Source organism: Alligator mississippiensis, chromosome 4 (assembly GCF_030867095.1).
Source record: "Alligator mississippiensis isolate rAllMis1 chromosome 4, rAllMis1, whole genome shotgun sequence".
Classification (NCBI taxonomy): domain Eukaryota; kingdom Metazoa; phylum Chordata; order Crocodylia; family Alligatoridae; genus Alligator; species Alligator mississippiensis.
The window spans coordinates 106,355,503-106,376,843 of record NC_081827.1 but is presented as its reverse complement, the minus strand read 5'-3'; the positions used below and the strand labels follow the sequence as shown (position 1 = coordinate 106,376,843).

The window sequence follows — 21,341 nt, the reverse complement described above, 5'->3', positions numbered from 1 at the left end:
CTTGTATACTCGCTTTCTTTCCCTTTGTCCTTACCCTCTTCCCTTTGTCATGTCCCACTCGCACATGATGATCCACTCTTGATGTCAAGATCCTTGACAGTGTATGACCACTGAAGCCCCTCACTATTCTGATTGACCACTGGTTCCAGTCCATAAGGGCTATTGGAGACATGGCTCTTCTGCCCAGTGTAAGCCAGGGCCATCACCAGGGTGTGTCTCTTTGCTACCATTGCTGATGTAGTTTGCCAGCATGACAGAATGGCCTTTGAACCCACCAGACAAGATCATGCAGCCTCTGTCTCTTTCCCTTTGGTAGGATCCATACTGCTCCTCAATCACATGGTCACTCTCTCTGACTCCTAACCCACCCACATTGTGCCAGTACCAGTAATCTGATTACTTCAAATACCCACCCATGCATTTAACAGATAGGAAAGGATTCTCATCGTCGTGCCATTAGGGCACTACAGTTATTTTTTTTAAGTTTCTCTTCTTAAAGATGCACACAAAAAGTGACAAAGAATTTAAATCAAAAGATGTTTCAACATTTACTAGTAAACATATCCACTAAACAAGATGCACAGAACAGAGCTCCTTCAAAATAAAATTGTTTTTCAGCTTGGATCAAATGTTTTGCTTCTGAGAATCAAAGCCTTTGCCAAGGATGTGCACTATTTAAACAGCAATCTAAATTTCTACAGCATACCATAACAAGGAACTTCCCTTAAATAAAAGTTTTATATTGAATAGTTAATATAAAATGTACTGCCATAAACATGCACTTTGGTTATATAGAGAATGCAGTTTCACTTATTATACTATCCAAGATTACAGAATACCTCCAAAAAAGTAAAAGTAGCCTCTTCTGAGATTTATTTTTAAAATCTGGCTTAAATTCTCTAAGCATTGTTTTACTCCCTATTTTTGATACTTCTGCATGATTAAAGAATGCTGTTGGATTTTAGGAAGGAACCTGTACCTCCATAGGAAATCACAAATCCTTAACTAACATATGCTAACTTTTCTTCTGGGAACAAAAGAAGAATCTCTGTTTTCCCTTCACCAGCAAACATCAAGCAATCAAAGAAGAATCTTTTCAGCAACAAATGTTAGCAGGGAACTTCAGTTGTGTTTAATTAAGTTCTTCCGAAAGAAACTGCATGCTGTGGCACTGAAGAGGTTATCAGAGGTCAGATGCCTGCAATGACTTTGTGACCTCAAAAAGGCAAAATAAAAGGTGATGGTATCCCTGCTGGTAAAATGGGCTTCCACTTTTGTTTCTCCCCCTTTCTGCTTTAATTTAATAGCAATCAGCACAATATGGCTGCTTTTCTTTTAACAATAGGATGGGCAGAAGTTAGATTTACAGCACTGCAAGGGGGAAGATAAGAAACAAGTGAAGCTCACTATGGTTCTTTATCTACAATAGGAACAGCACTTTGATACCCATAAATAACTTACAAATCTACTTAAGATTCATTGTTGTCAAAAGCAGACAGATGTGCACATTTTTACATTTAGTATTACCTTCTGGAACAACTGTTACACAAAATAATTACGTCTAAAATTAATCAGATGTATAAACCAGTGCTGAATAAATAATGCACTGTTAATGTCTCCTAATCACCTATCACAGAGCTGTTATCACAGTGTGTATATATACTCTATACTATACTATACACTGTACTGATTATCTTAATTTATACATCTATGCAAATATACTATATTCTATAGATATATAAATTAAGATAATCAATACAGCATACATAACCATTAATATTCTAAAAAAATGCACTGGTAATATTGTTCTGAGGATCCCTGTACTCACAGAATATTCCCCTTAGGGGCACCCAGGTGAATGATGAGAGCAGTTTTTGTCCTCGAATATTTAAATAATAAGTTGTATAATTGCAAAGATGAATACAGCATCATGATTTCAGAGCATCTATTCTTACATTGATGCCTCAATAACATACAGAAAGTGGTCACCATTCACGTTTCTATGACTGCCTCAGGAATTCAGTCTTTCTTGTTAGTGCTCTGAAGCTAAAACTGAACTGCTTATCCTCCAGACTTCTTTTTAATGATTTATATTAGAAAAACATCAGGCATGCACTCATGTATATATTATTTTCATGAGGAGATATCTTTTCCTTTGCTTAATTATGCTACTTGCTTAATAACTTAATTATGCTACTTGCTTAATAACTTCTGTGGACTTTTAAAACAATAGTTCACTACTTCACTTGTTACCTATCATGCTTCATCACTTTGACATCATCCCTGCATTGAGCTCCCTTCCACTGGACTTTTCAGTCCTGAAAAATTCACCAACAGCAAACCTGAGACCCACTATAAGGTGAGACAGGAAGGGAAGGAGATTGAAACAGCTCCTTAAGGGGCACTGGCAACAGAAGAAGTAAGCTTGAGTGCATAGTTTACCACATTGCCATAGAGGGTAGAGAGAAATTCTAGCTGTCATGAGAGCCCATGAAGTGTAGAGGCTGAACTATGCCCACCTCTAGGTTACAAGAAAGAGTGAGCAAGAGAAGGGGTTCCTTCCTCTCTCAGGTCTTCTGAAAAAGAAATTATTAGGATATTAGGGGGGCAAGGGTGGAAGTATGAAGCAAGTATTTTGCCCACAGTCTCTATTGGAGGAAACTCCTATTAAAATCAATATGAGTTTTGCCAGCATGAGGTGCACAGCATCAAGTGCTTCGAATGGTATATCACGTTGCATACCTTTTATTTTTAATATTTTTAAAATATAAGAAACATTTTTAATCCTTTAATAAAACTATAGCATTTGATCCAATTCTGTCACAGAATTAAATCACGCAAAGTCAGAATTATTTGATGTCAGCGTACGCATCTTGTCTCGGTCATTCATTTAACAAAAAAGTAAGAGAGGTAATTAGCTGTGTTAGTCTTAAATCAGGCAGAAGGCAGGGCCTCGTGGTACCGTAGAGACTAACACATTCAGAGGGGGTCTCTAAGGTGCCATTCTGCCCTGCCTTCTGCTTTAGCAATGAAGTATAAGCACTTTTGCTTGCCAGCTTTAGCCATTAGAAAATGCAGTTGCAATTCCAAAAGTAACATAATATAATATTCTTACACAACATTTAAAAAGTGGGCACTTTTACACATGCTCCAATGCATTCTAATCAGAACGCTCCAGCGTGTTGCAGCATCTCATGTATTCAGCACCCCCACATTACAAAATGACAGCGGGGGCATTTTAACTGAAGCTCAAATAAGCTTTAGTTAAAGCACCCCTGCCACCATTTTGAAACATGAAACACTGAATACGAGATGCTGCGGACATTTTAATTGGAGCAGCTCCAGCAAGTCACTCTAATTAAAATGCCCCCCCACCCCAAAGCACGTGTATAACTATCACTTTTAGTAACAAGTGCTCACAGCTCAGTAGAATAAACTTGAAAGATAAATTAGAAAAAAGAATCTGAAAAAAGAATTTGCTAAAGGACCAAAAGACAAAAGTTACTGTCAAGGGGTTTGGGGTTTCTTTTCCCCCTCATTGCAAATAAGCCCTTTCCTCCCTGTGCTTTAAATCTTGTCATCTTCCAAAACTATAGTCATAAGTATTTAATCAATACTCAAAACAATTACTTTGTAAAGCAAAACAATCCAAGGTCAACTGAAGATAAAAGTAATCATACAGTCTCTTAGTAATATCTTAATGCCAAGCTTCTTGTTTCACTTCCAGCCAAATCCAAATGACAAGAAAGAGTACAATATTTATTTTCCTTGGTAACATGCTGGGATACCAGAGTGTACACTCTAGCTGACTAGTCTAGTGTGTTTGTCCTCAGCTTGTTCCACATAATTCAGTAAAATACAGACAAGTGCCACATCTGGATTTGTTACCTAGGCAGCAAATAAACGTAGTCTGAAACCTCACAGCCAAACAAGCAGTAGGAAATTTTAACTAGTGACAAGCTATTCATTTATTAAATTCTACTAGAATAAAAACAAATTCAACTTTGCCTCAATTAAAATTAGATTACTTTGGAAAATTTCAACTTAAATTATAAACAGTATATAATGTAATGATGAATTGAACACTGTTATCTAAATGCAACAATTGGGGAACACTTTAAAATCTCATCACCATGTTTAAAACAAAACAATCGGCTAAAAGCATCTTCATAATACCAATTATATCAAACAAGTTAATGGTAGAAGGCAACTGTTGTTCCTATATGTATTGGAGAGCGTGGTAGGCTTGTTTACAGAAAACATGTGTTTTCAAAAAGTTAAGCATGACAACAACTACAGTCCACTTAAGTCAGAAAATTTGATGAACACTTTACATTGCACTAAATTTCAATATATAGGCTATCAAAAGAAGCTTTTCTATGTGTTCATAATTAGTACTAGTTTTACATTCAACGCTACTTTCAAGCATTTTACAAATGTTGGCCTTTGTTTTGAAGTAATTGACATTATAAGACAGCAAGCTAACAAAATATTGGACTTGCACTCACCTTATTTAAAGCAGGGTTCTTTAATGCTAATTGCTTGAAAACATTTTCCTGGGAAGACAAGCAGGGCTGCCATGATGAACGGCTGGTTACTTTTAAAATTTTCTGATTCCCACCAAAATAATGCATCCTTTTTCTTCTCCAGCATATGAAGTCATTGATACCTTTTGTGCCAGACTGATTTTTCCAGTTTGGTTGAGAAAACAGAATAGGTGCCTTTGCCTGTAATTCAAAGTGTTTCATGTTTGCAGATTTGCCTCAAGACCAAAAGTTCGAAATCTTAGGGAAGAAGCAGAGAGCAGAAAAATAAATGTTAGCTTGAAAATTATCCACACAGTGCCTATGGTAGCCAAGAGATTTTTCTCAGGTATTTTCAACAAGAGTATGAGCTCATCCTGTAAATGATAAACTAAAGGAGGAATGTACACTCTTGAGGCCTGAAAAAAGTCAAGGAATGCAGCCACACACATAAGAGCTAGTTGCAAGAAGTCTATAATGACATTAAGAAAACACTAACTTTAGTGTTGCATATTTGTAAAAAAAAAAGTTTTGTCAGAGGTTGTGTGTTATTATCACTGGTTAAGGCTGGAAGGCAAAACACTTAAAGATGAAAATTGCAGTGGAATTAATTAAAAGCAACATTAGAAATCTGTCCTTTAGGGCTTTCCACTATTTTTCCTGATTCCTTCAAAATCAAATGGACTTCATAGCTTCTCTCTAAAGAAATTAATCAAACCTAAAACAGAATTCAAAGTTATTGGGGGGGGGAGGGGGGGGAGGGTGTTAATAAAAAAATATTACTCAAGATATCTAAAATCACTTCCTGAAGTGACTAACCTGATTCTGTGAGTAAATTCTGCAGCAATAACTATGTACTCAACAACATTGGCCCAACTTCTGCAAAGACTGCAAATGTGCTCTTTAACACTAGCTTCTCCAGGATGTAATGTTAAGCACATGCGTAAGCCTTTGCAGGACTGGAGCTGTGACCTTTACAATGCATTTTATTGAAGAAGGGAATATTAATAATGGGTACCAGCTGTATTAAAACAACACTGTGCTTTCCAAAAATTCTGGAGGAAAGTCAATGAGTTCCCACCTTCAACAATACTCCCAGCTCACCTTTCTTCCTGTAGCTTGTCTAATCAACAGCCCCTATACCCCTGCACAGATTTTGAGCCAAACAAAGATCTCCAAAAATCACCAAAACCTAAGTGACTGTGGCACTGATGCCTACACAGTCAGATGGGTAGCAAATTGGCTAGATGGTTGCACCCAGAGAGTGGTGGTGGACAGGCCATTTTTGACTTGCAGGGATGTGAGCAGTGAAGTCCCCCAGGGCTCGGTCCTGGGGCCTGTACTGTTCAACATCTTCATCAGCGATCTGGATGTGGGTGTGGAAAGCACACTGTCCAAATTCGCTGACAACACCAAGTTGTGGGGCAAGGTGGGTACGCTGGAGGGAAGGGATAGAACCCAGCTAGATCTAGACAAATTACAGAGGTGGGAGGATGAGAATAGAATGGAATTCAATGCAGACAAGTGCAAGGCGCTGCATCTAGGGAGAAGGAATCAGCAACACACCTATGGGCTGGGGAACACCCTTCTTGTCAACACGGTAGCAGAAAGGGATCTTGGAGTCATTGTTTACTCCAGGATGAACATGAGCCGCCAATGCGAGGAAGTGGTCAGTCAGTAAGGCTAACTGCACCTTGTTGTGCATATACAGATGCATCACAAGCAGGTCCAGGGAGGTGATCCTTCCCCTCTATGTGACATTGGTCAAGCCACAATTAAAGTACTGCATCCAGTTCTGGGCACCACACTTCAAGAAAGATGTGGCTAGCTTTGAAAGGGTACAGAGGAGGGCCACTTGCATGGTCAAGGGGCAGTGGGGCAAGCCCTATGAAGAGAGGCTAAGGGGCCTGAACCTATTCAGCCTCCACAAGAGAAGGCTGAGAGGGGATCTGGTGGCCATTTACAAACTCACCAGGGGGGACAAGCGGGAATTGGGGGAGGCTCTGTTCCTCCAGGGACTACCCGGGATTACTAGGAATAATGGCCACAAATTGTTAGAGAGAAGATTCAGGCTGGGCATCAGGAGACATTACTTTACAGTTAGGGCTGCCAGGCTCTGGAATGGGCTCCCAAGGGAGGTGGTGCTCTCTCCTACCTTGGGGATCTTCAAGAGGAGGCTGGACAGATATTTGGCAGGGGTGATATGATCCTGGCACTTGTTCCTGCCCGGGGCAGGGGGTTGGACCTGATGATCTGTTTAGGTCTCTTCTAACCCTAAGCACCATGATACTATAATACAGGGTCTAGAAACATGAAAGAAACAAGATCCATGAAAGCACCTAAACCAGAACTGTATATATGGATGGAAGAGGAAAGGCAATCTGACTTTAATTGTTTTTCATTAAATTGTGACAGTGGGATTGATTCCGTCTTACAGAGGAGGATCTGTGAAGGAGAAGATGCCAATTCAGAAGGTAGATGAGCTCTGAGTATTGCTCTGGTAGTTTTTCATAGGGTGCTCCTATATTCCTTGTCAGCCTTGCAATTACGGTCTAAATGCTGGGGAACTGCAAATTATATCCCAGTCTATAAACTAGCTATTAAATTGGATGAGTGCTAAAGAGAGAAAAAAAATGTCTCACGGCTAATATGTTAGCTTGAGACTCTGGAGATCTGCGTTTAATTCTAGTCCTAGCAAGAGCAGTATAAGATCACACAAAGAGCCTGTCTAATTTGTGTCTTATCTCCCCATTTATAAAAAAGGAAAAATAATGCTTTTCCCCTCCATCCCCCCGGCCCCATCTTTGTTCAGTCTTATGTATTTGCATTATTATAATGGAGTGGAAAATATTTTTGCTACATGTAACAAAAACAATCAACCCTAATCTTGATCAAGGCCACTTGGCAGTAGAATAAGACAAATAAAAACAAAACAAAGAAAAGAAAAGAAAACAACACCATTAAAAACTATGGACCTGGTTTACCTCAGGTAAATGAAACTATGCACAGGACTGCATTTAAATATCAAGAAATAGACTTTAAGGCTAGGGACAGACATTCAAAAAGCCTGAGCCTGAACTGATTCAATCTTTGCAGGCTGGTTAATCTAACCTGCCTAGGTTGAACCAATTTGTAACTGCACAGACATTCCCTCTGGACTGAGGAAATGCAGACACATACCTACAGTGGCTCAGGATAGAAACTGGGGGGTGCTAGAGCAGCCCTCCCTTTCTGTCTATAGTGCTGAGCTGAGCGGGGACATGGCCAGGCCCCCTGCAGGTCACTCTGATTAGGGAGGGTTGTAAACCACTACCCTGCCTGCACAGTCTCAGGCTTTTCCCCACTCACTGCTCAAGGGGCAGGAGTGTTGCCAGCCCCCAGCCCCAGGCTAGCACTCTGAGGCAAAGGGGGGAGGGGATGGAAGACTGCTTGTGTGCAGTGCACACATCTGTTCATGATACTAAGCTTTTCAATCTCCCTTTCCCACTTCTTCCTACTGGCTAGGGACAGACATTCAAAAAGCCTGAGCCTGAATTGATTCAGCCTTTGCAGGCTGGTCTAACCTGGCTAGACTGAACTGGTTTGTAACTGGACAGAGGAAATTCAGGCATGTGCCTGCAGTGGCTCAGGCAAGAAGCTGCAGGGCACTAGAGCAGCCCTCCCTTCCCTTCTGCAGGGAGCTGGGCTGAGAGGCGGGGGAGCATGGCAAGGCCCCAGCAGGACTCTATCATTAGAGAGGTCTGGCTGCACAGTCCCAGACTTTTACCTGCTGGCTGCTCAAGGGGCAGGAGTGTGGCCAGCCCCCAACCCCAGGCTAACACTGTGAGGCAAGGTGGGGTGTGTGGTACATGCATCTGTTGATGATACAGAGCTTTTCAATCACCCTCCCTGCTTTGTCCTGCTGTCTGCAGCAAACTAACAGGAGAGCAACTTCTTAAACAGCTTACCGGCTGATCTGTTGATTAGCTCCAAAAGCCCTAAGTAGTCACTGTTATGTCTGCCTGCCCCAGTAAAATTGGAGAGAGACACACAGAGACATCTCTCAGTATTAGATAGCATACCACATGCTGGCTACAGTCCCTACTGTGGCAGAGAGGAGGAAGGGAACTCTGCTTAAGCAGTGAGTGGTGATAGGGGGAGGAAAGCAGGGCACAGGGAAGTCAGCAGACCCTGCTGTGCCTGCAAGCCTGTGCTGAGCTCTAGCCAGGGAACAGAGGGGAGGGGCCAGCCCTGCTGTGGAGCAGAGCCCTGCCCTGCCCAGCCCAGACAGCATGCTGGGATGCTAGGGGATTCTGATTTAACTTAAACCAGCAAGGGGTTTGGGACAGACATTGCATAAACCAGTTGGAGCCAAATCAGTTGAGTCTGATACTACATTCAACCAGGTTTATCTCAAACCGGTTTCAACCATTTTGAAACTGGTTTATATGCATTGAACATCTGTTCTGTTACAGGTTTAAACTAGTTTCTGATCACAGTCTTGTCTGCCTTTGTCCAGTCCTAGTGAAACTGGAGACACACAGCCACAGGCACCTCTCACCATTAGCTAGCATATCACATGCCAGCTAGTGTCCGTGGGGCTGGGATCCAGCTGTGGGAGATGGGAGGGAGGGAAGGGGGGATCCCTGCTTGAGCAGTGAGTGGCGGGTGAGGGGCAAAAGGGGAGGGAGCCAGGCAGACCCTACTGTGCCTGCAGTCTCTGCCAAAGCTCTGGCTGGGGAGCAGAGGGGTGGGGCCAGCCCTGCTCTCTAGAACAGACAGCACAACACAGCACAGGGCTGCAAAGCATCTGGGATGCTGAGGTACTCTGGATTAACTTAAACCAGGAAGGGGTCTGGGGCAGACATTACATAGACCAGTTTGAGCCATATCAGTTAAGTCTGATACTACATTCAACCATGTTTACCTTAAACCAGTTTCAGCCATTTTGAAACTGGTTTATGTGCACTGAACTTCTGTTCTGTTACAGGTTTAAACCAGTTTCTGATCACTTAAACCGGTTTATGTGTAATGTCTGTCCCTAGCCTAAGTAACCTATATGCAACAACATGAAAAAGGGGTGAGAAAGGATTTTATCACAGAGGGTGCCTGTAGACATGCAGCGAGGCTGCTCTGCTGCATTGTAATTACAACACATTAGAGCAGACTCAATTAATCAAGCCTGGTGGAGCGTGGTAATTGCTGTGCTCCAGCAGACTAGAGGATCCTGTATATCAGTGTCCCCACACTGAAAAATGTTGGCGGGGGTATTTTAACTAAAGTTCATTCAATGAGCTTTAGTAAAAGTCCCCCCACTGCCATATTTCAGGACAAGGATGCTAATACTTTAATTAGAGCAGCTCCAAGGGCCACTCTAATTAAGCCCTCCCCCCTCCCCCCCCGGGACCCTCCCCCACAAGCACATGTATAAATATCCTAAGCTTGCACGCAATTTTTGAGGGGGGAAAAATTATTTACAAAAGGTCTTTGCACTGTATATTATAAAACCTAAAATCTTTGTTCCATAGTATTAGGGGTCAGCAAGAGTCGCTTTACCCCCAGTGTTGAATACAAAAAGGCATTACAGTCCCAAGATGTAAGGCCTTTGATTCTGGAGAAGGAAAAAAAGGCATCTTCAATATCAAGTATTATATTATTTACATCTCAGGTCCGATTTCTACAAGCTACTCTAATTAAGTCACTGGAACTTCAACCTAGGGTTAGAGTCTGCCTATACAATGTATTTTGCAACCTGGAGGCCCACATCATTAGTAACAATGTAGGGTCAGATCCTCAATGGTTGAAAATCAGTGTTCCTCTACTGACATCAATGGCTGCATCCACATGAGGAGGAATGTGTGGTTTGTGGCACCTCAAGGCCTTTTGAGGCGCTGCAAAACATATGCAGAGCACATTAATCTAACAAAATTAGATACTGGGATAGTGGCACAGCGCACATGGCTGCAGCATGTACCGCCTGAAACTGGATCCTGGCCAGCTAGAGTCACGCTCTGGCTACTGGCCATGCACCATGCACCTGGACTGCTGCTGCAGCCCCAGGAGGCCCTCAAGACCCCAAGTAAGGCTGCTGTGGCCAGCCCAAGTACTGGCCCATCTCCCCTACCTGACCTCAGCCTCCCCAACTTCCTGCTGCATGCCAGAGTGCACGTGCAGGGTCATGCCCAGGGACAAGTAGCAGCAGCACAAATATGTGCTGCTGCTATTTGTCCCTGGGGAAACGTAAGTTCCCACTCATGGGGATGTGCCCAATGGATCTACACTAATTTATCTAGTCCATAATGTTATCTATAAAAATCTTGGGTCTCCACTACCTTTATGGTGATTACAAGTCATTTATACTTGTTATTTTCTAGCACTACATGGGCCAGTGTGCAAGCTCTAGTTATACTGCAGGAAGAAATACTTTTTTGTTCTATCTTTTTAGTTTTGTTAATTCCTATTTTATTTAACAATGTGCCTGTGAAAGAATTTTTCTAGAGAAACGTTTTTGAGTGGTTTGTATTTAAATTGGCATAAGAGTATTACATTTTACAGGGCATTAATTTATAGGGTTTTTATTCAAATCAAGCTCAGAGGTGGTTTGAACATGAAATATCTCAGATTCTGGAATTACTATTTCCTGTTTTAAATGATGATTCACAAAGACTTAGAATAGGTGGTGTTAATTCCAAGAGTCCTACACAGAGCAAAACAGAAAAATAATTCAAACCAAGCACTTATGGCACAGAAACAACAGCTAAATAATTACTTAGAAGATCATTTCTAATCATAGTTGTAATATTCACTGGAGATGGGATTTTGAAAGGTTCTCAGCATTGGCCTAAATCCAACAAAACCAAAACCAGCCACTTCTTAAAATCCCACCCTAAAAACTTGATCCAAAGCTTATTAAAGTTAATGGAATGACTTATTGCCATCACTGGCCTATGGATCATGCCCCTAATCCTTTGAAGCTCAGTCATAACAGTACAGTAATCCTTAGCCACAACTGCAGTAGAAGTCCTTCTATGCAGGTAAGAATTGCTTTGGTGAGAGCCAAAGGTTCATGCCAAGTATCTCCATCTTGAGCAAACCAGCCTACAAAAGGTATTAGGTTCATCCAGTCACTGCATTTTATATAAAATGCAAACATTTGTTTCTTTAGAAAACTGCACAACTGGGCCTGAGAAAGAGTTTGGGAATAATATCATGCCCTTCCAGAAAGAAGCCTACAGTACAGCTTAAAAGACATTGTTAGGAGGAACAGAGCTGATCTCTCTTTTTCTCAGTTCTCATCTCCACCTGGTTGCCAATAGATTTGGTTGGGAATTTTTTAACAGGAAGTTTTTCCTGTTTGAAAGCAATAATTAATTTCAACTTGTCACAGAAAAGTGTCTATTTCAACAGAAATTTTCCTGGAAAGGTTTCTCATTTCCAAAAGGATCTCTCAGGTCAAACAAGAGAGATCAACCCAAAAGTAGCATCAAAGCCCAGTGGTGTGGGCATTGACTTGGAACTTGGGAGACCCAAATCAAGCTGTTATGCTGCCTGATTCAGTCTCATTCTCTGGCTCTATCAACATTTATTAACTTATAAAAAGTAGAACAGTTTCCACTGGAGACATTGAGAAGGAGAAAAACTGATTCTGTAGTCTGGTGGTGGGGACCCTCACCTGCAATGTGGGAGATTAAGGGTTATCTACATAGCAAAATGCAGTGTCATGTAGGGACACACAAGCTGGAGCTGAAAAACTAGCTCAGATACCAGAACCAGTGTAGTTCTGTTAGCCCTGCTAAGAAGCAGGGTATATTAGTCTGGGTGGAAAGCCACACTAACAGGCGCATCCACACAAGTGCACAAGTGTGTATCGCAGCGTCTCAAAGCCCTTTAAAATGCTGCAAAAGGCACATGCAGGAACAAAAAAAACCATTCAAGACCTGATCTCCACCTGGTTGAGAGAGCCATTCCCACTTGGCAGGGACACTGCCTGCCAGCCACATGGCGATTATAAGTATCCTGATCCTCATGTGGCTGAGAGAGCCATCCCCACTTGGTGGGGACACTGCCTGCCATGTGGCTGGCACGCAGCACCCTGCTGAGCAGGTGCAGCTCTCCCGGCCATGTGGGGATCAGGACACTCCAGGTGGGAGGCAGGCAGTGGCAGGCAGCCATGTGGAGATTGGGACCAACCCCTGTGTCCCCTGCCAGCCCCGGGGCTGCCACCCGGGGGAGCCTGGAGCTGCCTCTGGCTGCTGCAGGGGGGCAGAGCAGGAGCAGCCCTGGACTGGGCTGATCTTGCCAGGCACAAATTGCCCCTGTGGGGGGTGCATGGTTAGATGTATGCCCCAAAGCACTTTAATGTGCCTGAATTTTCTGCAAAGAATATTCACGTGCATTAACTGCATGTAGAGATGCTCCCACGCTGTATTATTTTACTTATTAGATTTATATGCCACCTTTTCCAAAGAAGGCTCAGGGCACCTTGCAGTAAAAGAACAATATAATTTATATAATAGAATGAACACAAGAAACAAAACAACGTATAACAGAAAGTAGAGTACTACAGTAAACCAGAACCCCTCCACCCCCAAACAAAATCCCAGCCTAACTTTGTTTGCTTGTCTGTCCAAATCAGAAAGTCTTACAGTACTTCTCAAAAGATGTCCAGGCTTGGGCTCTGACAAGCCTCAAGTGAAAAGGAGTCCCAAGACTCCTCCTCCACTCTCTGCCTGGTCCCCCCAGGTGTTTTCTGCTAGCCCAGGAGCAAGTACAGAGCAGGGAACCCACCCGCTACCACCATTGCTGTCTCTTGCTGAACCCAGCTGCAAGTAGCTCTGGAACCCCTCCCCCACAACCCTCCCAAACCACACCTCTCTCAATTCATTTTATCCCACTGGGTTAGCAGGGAATGCCCAGGGGGGTGGGGTAGAGAGGAAGAGCCCACCCACTGCCACCGCCACTGTTCCTGGCTTAAGTGGGGCAGGAGTGGTTTTGAATTACACACCCCCACCCTCAAATCAGCCAGGGGTGCTGGAGACATCAGCAGCAATGATCAGGGAAGGGAGTAAATAGAAGGGGAGTAAATCATCAGTGTACTAATGGCACCTCACTCAAAATCTCTGCACAATCCTGCCCAGTAGTTTCATACACACTGAACAGGAGGGAGAACAAGATAGAGTCCTGCGGACCCCCATAAGAAAAGTCCCAAGGGGATGACAATCTTTTACCAACCACTGCCCCGAGGACTTCTTTGCTAGGAAAAAGCAGACCCAATTCAAAGCAGTGCCACAAATACCCACCAGGTAAACAGTTTATCAGCACACCATGGTCAACTGCATCAAAGCCACCAAAAGTTCTAGTAAAATCAACAGGGCAAAATTTCCCTTGTTGATCTCCAAGTGAATATTGTCAAATCAAGACCACAAGCATAGTCTCTGTGCTATATCCAAGACAAAATATCCAACCTCCCACTTTACTCAGCCTTAGTGAGGTGACAGCTGGAGTACTGTATCCAGTTTTGGGGCCCCCACTTCAGAAGAGACATGGATAAGCTTGAAAGAGTCCAAAGGAGAGCCACCCATATGATCAAAGGCCAAGAGGGCAAGCCTTATGGAGGAGAGGCTGAGGGACTTGGGACTCTTCAGCCTGGAGAAGAGAAGGCTCAGGGGGGACTTGGTGGCAGTCTACAAGTATATAAGGGGGCATGCATCAGGACCTGGGAGAATGGTTGCTCACCAGAGCTCCCCAAGGGATAACAAGGTCTAATAGCCACAAATTCCTGGAAGGACAGTTTAGACTGGACATAAGAAAAAATGTCTTTACAGTCCATATGCCCAGGGTCTGGAACAGACTCCCCCCAGAAGTGGTGCAAGCACATACTCTGGACTTATTCAAAAGGCGTCTGGATGTTTAATCTTGCTGGGATCATTTGACCCACGCAGCAGACTTGCTGCCTATGGCAGGGGGACTGGACTCAATCTCACAAGGTCCCTTCCAGCCACTAATGTCTATGAAATCTATGAAAAACCAAACCAACAAGGGTCCAGGAATCAAATAGCATCCAGAAGTACATAGAGCTGTTGGGTGACCACCCCTTTTGCGGGGGAAGGTCACTGAATGGAAGTTGAAGATATGGTAATAATGGCTGTAGAATCAGCATCAAGTGATAAGATGGACAATCACAGACTTAAAAGTGTCAAGCACTATGTCCTCCCAAATGCCCTCCCTGCTAGTAATAGCCTCCATTTCACCCAACTAGCTTTTACAAACCAGGACAGGCATGGGTCTAATTCACAACTGGTCACCCACACACCCATAAATATGGCTTTTACATCAGAAGGTTACAATCATTTAAACTGATCCATATAAAAACAACCAGACCAAGATTCTCCAGCCTCAAATGCTGACTGCAGCATAAGTGGAGGTCCCCCAGCTCTGCCAGATTCTGCTTGCAAAGTAGGCAGCAAACTCATCACAGAAACTATAAAAGACTTGGTTTCCAGGCAGAGACAAACAAGATTAACCAAGCCATTCACCACCCAAAACAGTTCAGGTGGATGACACTTGGCTGATGTAATGGAAGTGGGAAAGGAAAACTTCTTCACTACCACTATTACTACACCGCAGTCCTTTCAGAAGTGTCCATGCTGCTTCGGCATGGACCCAGAGCCACAAGTGTTCTAACCATCTACCCTCCATATAGACATGCATTGGCATGTAGACATAAGCTAGGTTCAATTCATTGCTTTAAGCCAGACTATGCCTGCACTGCCATCTTGCTGTGCCAGGCAACAGTATGCTCAAACATGCCATGCCGCTCCATGTTATATCTCCTGAACTGGGAACAGTGCAATGTTTGCATAGCACAGTAGGCATGTTAATTTGTTCCATCTATGCAATGTTAATTAAGCCACGTACAGCACTGTGTCAATGTGGGTACCCTGCTTCCAGCTCAAGAAGCAATGCCTATGGAGCAGTACAAAGGTTTCAGCATATCCCTGCTTAGCATAGTAAGTCTGCAGCATAGACAAGTTCATGGCCTGTGTCTCCAGCCCACTGAGTATTTCATTATCTATACAAAGTGTAATATCTCCAACAAAAAAAAGCATACCCAATAACCAGGCAGTCAGAGCACTCGCCTGGCACATAGGACTCCCAAGACCAAATTCCCAGCTCTGAATCTGGCAAAGCCAGGAGCTGAACCTGTGCCAACTGCATAACAGGTGAGTGTCCTAAGCACTGAGCAACTGGCTATTTCAGGATGAGTTTCTCATTGATTTCAAGAGAAACTTTTAAAGATCCCAATTTTATCCTGGTACAAAACAAAACCAAATGACAAACTCCTCACATTTTTAATGAAACACCTATACGCACTCACATGCTTAGAAGTGAGTATGATTAGGGCCTTTGGTTCTGCTTGTAATTCCAGATAGGCAAAATTCATTTGAATCCCCTTAAACTCAAACCTATTTCCATGCTGAAAAGTAGAGTTTCAAAAAGCAATAGAAATAAATCTCTTTGAAATCCTAATTAAATGGAACAGTTTCAGTCATTTCAAAAATAATCTAATGCATTATAAAATTTGCAAAGGGTTCAGTTTGCAAATAAATTGCATCATGGTTTAGGGCCAGCATTTTTAGTTTGACAAAAACAATATTCTACTGAAACATCCCCATTCTGTGCAAAATAAAACCACCATCAACAGGAAAGGAAACTGCTTTTAGGAACACACAATATGTTTCATTAGTCTTGCTGAAGATCACTCAGCATCTAGCTATATCTAGTCTTCTGCGTGGGACTAGTTAATTTTTATGGCAACATGACAATGTTATTAAATGCACTTTACAGCAAGAAAATACTTAGCTTGTATCTGTCAGAAGCCATACAGAATGGGAGTAAAAACATATAAAAAAAACACAAACATTACAGTATTGAATATTATACCAGAAAGGGAGTGTTTAGGTGATTAAAAGACTACCTCAGGCACTAGAGGGTGGCTGGTAATAGAAAAAAGACACTATGTTCCCATATTCCTAGCTGAACTAAATTACAGATCTGAGAACATGAAAAAAAGCCTTCAAAAGAAAAATAAAACAATGCTACTAAAATAGGCCTGATTATGTGGGTCACTAAGTACTGTGTATTTCCCCTGTAGCATTTCATAGTAGTTACTGTTGCCAAGGGAAGCTTGATCCTCTCATTATGTATGTTTGTCTTTCACATCAGAGTTAGTCTCTTTCTTTCTATGCCCCAGAACTGTAACAGAAATAAAAATAAGGAATGAACCCCCATTATTACCCAAATACCTACAAAGCAGAGGGAGTGACCTTTACAGGTCAGAGGGTCAGCCCCCTAATCATTGATGCACTTGCTCCAGCAGACCCATGCCTTTTGTAGCAGGGTCAAAGCCAAGACCTCTGCTGAGTGTCCTCAGTGAAGAATTAACAAGTGTGACAATTTGTGGTCCCTCCCCCTCAGGCCCCTGGTCCTGTCTGTTTGAATGCTGTAAATAGAGACATCTGGATGGAGGCCTTTCACTGCAGTAATTGAAAATGAACATGGATCAAGTTCTGGCCTGTTGTATTCATAAATCTTCAGGCTTAATTACATTAAAGGGAAATCTAGAGCCCAGCTCTATGGAAACGGCAGATTCTATCTGGCACCGTGATCATGAATCTTTAAGATAAGTGTTTTTCCTCTCTTTAGGACAGTCAGGCGAGATTTTTTTTAACAAGTCATCAAGTCTTACAACCTCAGAACACCAGTAAAATTGTTAACACTTTTTGCATCTTCTACATGCATACACACACACCATGGAGATAGGTAGATAGATCAGTTAAATTTCCATTACAGTGGACAAGCTGAAAGAGTCATACATTTCAAGTATTAAACTTTCTTATCACTGGCTATTTATGTGATTGATTATGAAGGGCCACACAGATCCTCAAAAAATGTATTTTTAGGAGAGTGGAGTGCATGCAGGTAGTCAATTTAATGATTGGTAAGAAAACAATGATTTGATGTACAAATCCCTTCAACAAGAACAAAAAGGGGGGGGGGGGGAGAGAAAAACCAATGAAGGTGTCCAATTTCAGTTTTTATTAGCCATGCATTTGTCAAAGGAGAACTGGCCATCAGCTAATGAAAATCCTCATCTCAGATGGCATCTGCTTTCTTTTAAAAATTTCATCATTTTGTTGAAGAAATACTAAAAACTGACAAATTAATTTCTATTTTTTTCCTGACTTTTATTCATTTTTTACTGAGACTTTTTGGATTTTGGCAAAAAAAAACCCACACATTCAACCTTCAGGGTTTTGTGGGTTTGTTTTTTTTTTAATGCAACATTTTCAGCAGATAATATTTTTCCCAGCCAGCTGAAATCTACATCGCATAAAACTTTCCCCTGCATTCTGAAATTATTATTTTTTAATTAACAGAGCACACCTTTGCTGAAAAGAACACCACATCATACGTTTACAAACCAAGCTTATCACGCATGTTTGAGAGCATGCTTGACGTGGTTACCATGCTGTATGGGAAAGATTCTCGGCCCCCAAACCAACAAATTGAGTGCTAAGTCACATGAGTGCTCTTTTGAGTGCTAAGGCATATGATTATTTCCTGTACCTTGGCATTTAGATATAGTTTTAGTCCTAAACTGTGATTTTCTTTTGATTTACAAACACTTTAAAGCTAAAGGAACATTACAATGCTTCAGAAAATTCCTGTCTTTTTAACAAGTCAAAAATGACAGAAGAGATTACAATATTTTATACACTAGATTTATTTCAGAGCTATTATTTTGTCTCAGAATGAACCCTAACATCATAGCTATAGGTGTCAAATTTACACTTTAGTGTTAATGGGTGGCAGAGGAGCATGACTTAGTACATAAACATGCACCTGGTCACCAGTAAACAAGTTTACAGATGCACCATCAGGAATACATGCTTTAAACCATGCAGCTATCAAATCAATAACAGAAAAAAATCACTTGCCCTGTCTTGTTGTTAAAGGTCATCTCCAATAAATAAGAGCCACTAAAAAGTCTCTAACAGAAAAGTGAGGGAAACTGAACACGTCTGAAATCTGTCCCAGGAGTTGAATGCAAGTGCTGGGAAAGAACACCATATATAATGTTTGCTCTGCAATAGAAGCACATTTTCACTGAACTTTCAGAGAAGACTGAGCTCTAGGACCAAGGGTTTCTGGTGTTGGCATCAGTTACGTAATAAGCAAAGAGGTATGGCCATCAAACCAAGTCCTTGTCTGTTCTTGGTTTTGTCAGTAGCATTTCTGTGAACCCACAACAGCCAACAGTCCTAATATTCTGTGCACTGCACTTATGCTGGAGTCATGCGTCCTAAGTACAATCAGCTAGGGCAACAAAATGGGGAGTGTACCATGGGAAGGCATCTCAGTAGATCTTGTGCCAGTTTTTCATACAATGCACTATGAAATGAGAGAGAGACATTCTAAGAGTGATTAGCATCTTCTTTCCACAATGCCATATTCTCTGCCCTTTGTCTCTTCCCTTCAATTGCCTGCTGATTGTTAATGCCTGAAGTCCCCTTCACCACCAACGTGAATTTTAAAGTACTCTCCAGGATGAAATCCTTCCACATTATGAACCGCATGACTCTTATATATCTGCTCTACATGACTGGTAGGAGCAAGACGCAAAGGTACCAAGCAGCTGTGGAGGTAGGATAGCCAAACAAAGAAAGTCAATGGATGCTGCAGAAACCACGTACCACAAACTGGCAGACGCATTCACAGACCACCTGAGCACCGAGCGATGGTTCTGGGCTTGGAGAGCCAGTCTGCATTGGTAGGTTCCCAGTGTTTTGCAGGTATGAGATGATCAGAGCAGCTGCAAAACTAGAAAGCATGGAAAGCAACCTTTCTTCAGTTATGTGCTGAGTTCACCCTTCACATGACATGTGAGACCAGCCCTGGCAATCAAGAAGAGGTGGTGATCCCACTGCTGAAGCTGGTGACACAAGATTGTTACTGCTTTGTGGGAAACCAGTGGGGCTAAGTACAGATAGTCAAAAAGCCTGAGGCAGAATCAATTCCATACAGGCAGCTTTCTCTGCGCTGCATAGGTTGAACTGATACTCAACTGAACTGACATTCAGTTTTCAATTGGGAAAGGTCGGGGAGGCCCGCATCAACCCAGACCAGTAGGCAGGGTGCACTAGAGCATGTCTCCCAGCCTGTTGGCCATTGCCAGACCAGCCAAGTGTCCCAATTAGCTCCCCAATACTTGCCCCCACCCCAGTCCCCTGCTGTACCCCCACAGGCGGGTTAAAAAGCCCCCTGTCCAGGTGCTGCCCAACTTTGGGGAGCCTCCCCCTCAGGGGGTTTCCCCTAGCCTAGGTAGCCCATCCCAGGCAGCCCGGGGGGCTGAGGGGGGTTCCTCCCCACCCCTTCCCAGCTGCAGATTTCTTCAACAGCTGCAGTATTGCCAACTGACATGGTTCTTGGCATAGTTCTTAAAGTCTATGCTTCGGGAATGTGAAAAAAAAACTTAGCTCTTTCTTTTACTTATTTTTATCTACACATAAAAGGAAGAGCTAAGTTTTTCACATTCCCGAAACACAGAGTGTAAGAACAACGCCAAAAATCATGAGAACTGGCAACACTGCAGCTGCCTCAGTAGGGAGAGAGTAGTAGTCCTCCAGGCTGGGTGGAGGATGAAGCCCAGCATGGGGGCACCAAGGGAGCCCCTGCCCTTCCCAACCCAGGGAAGCCCCAGGGAGCTGAGGGGAATTCCTCCCCTCCCAAAACCCAGAGCTGCTTGCCTTAGCTGCTGCAAGTCTCCAGGATAGCCTCAGGAAGGCTCCCTGGGCAGCCTCAGGAAGCAGAGGGAAATTCTTCTGCTCCCCTGCAACTAGTTGCGCCTCAAACTCACAGCAGCTGAGGCAAGACTGGCTGTGGAGGAGGATTTCCCTCCACTCTTGGAGGCTGACTGAGACTTGCAGGGGCTAAGGCAAGCAGCTCTGGGGTTTGGGAGGGGAAGGATTCACCTCAGCCCCCTAGGGCTGCCACAGGCTGGGGTGGGGGGAGGCACCAAGGCAGGGGCTCCCTAGTGCCCCATGCTGGGCTGCATAGGCAGGCACCCAGCTAGGAGGACTCCTTTGCCCTCCCACCTATTGCAGCCACTGAAGCACTCAGCAGCTGGGAAAGGGGAGGGAAGGAATTCCCTCAGCTCCCTGGGCTGCCCCTGCAGTGGGGAGGGCTGCTGAGGGTCGAAAAGTCCCCACCACAGGAGCTTTCCCTCCTCTCATGTGCTGTGTAGGCCCTGACTAGGTGCCTAGAGGTCTCTTCCCCTTCTCCCCATCCCTGTGGGCTGACAATCTCAGGAAGGAAGCAGGCTAGGGAGCAGAGGGATGAGGCAGTCCCTGCTCCACTGGAGCAGATAGCATAGTCCAGGGCAGCAAAGCATTTGGGGATGCTGGTGGACTGCAAGTTAACTTGAACCAGGAAGGGATCTGGGACAGAAGTTCCATAAACTGGTTTGACTTAAGTCAGTTAAGTCTCATACTACATCCAACCGAGTTTATCTTAAACTGGTTTTGGCCATTTTGAAAGTGGTTTACGTGCACTAAACTTCTGTTCTGTTACAGGTTTCAACTGGTGTCTGATCACTTAAACCTGTTTATGTGTAAAAACTTTCTAGCCTAGAAGTTCAGAAAAGCATGATTAGGACTACAGTCATTAAGGTGTACAAAGGGACTCCACACAATATGAAAGACAGAGAGGGGTTGAAGTGGCTTGGTCATTTGAAAAGCTTGCTGGAGGTGTCACAAGACAAAGCTCAACCTCAGCAAA

The 21,341-nt window shown here is 43.2% G+C and overlaps 1 protein-coding gene across 2 annotated transcripts in view; it reads right to left on the bottom strand.

The window, feature by feature from the left end:
- LOC106737859 (uncharacterized) overlaps positions 1-4,877 on the bottom strand; it is a 283,248-nt gene extending 278,371 nt beyond the window's left edge. The window contains exon 1 of one of the 2 annotated variants that reach the window (XM_019489653.2): positions 4,509-4,877. In XM_019489653.2, coding sequence (XP_019345198.2) covers positions 4,509-4,748 — 240 coding nt within the window. In that variant the 5' untranslated portion in view covers positions 4,749-4,877. The remainder of the gene's footprint in view (positions 1-4,508) is intronic. The other variant, XM_019489655.2, reaches the window with a different exon arrangement.
- Between the last annotated feature and the right edge of the window lie 16,464 nt (positions 4,878-21,341).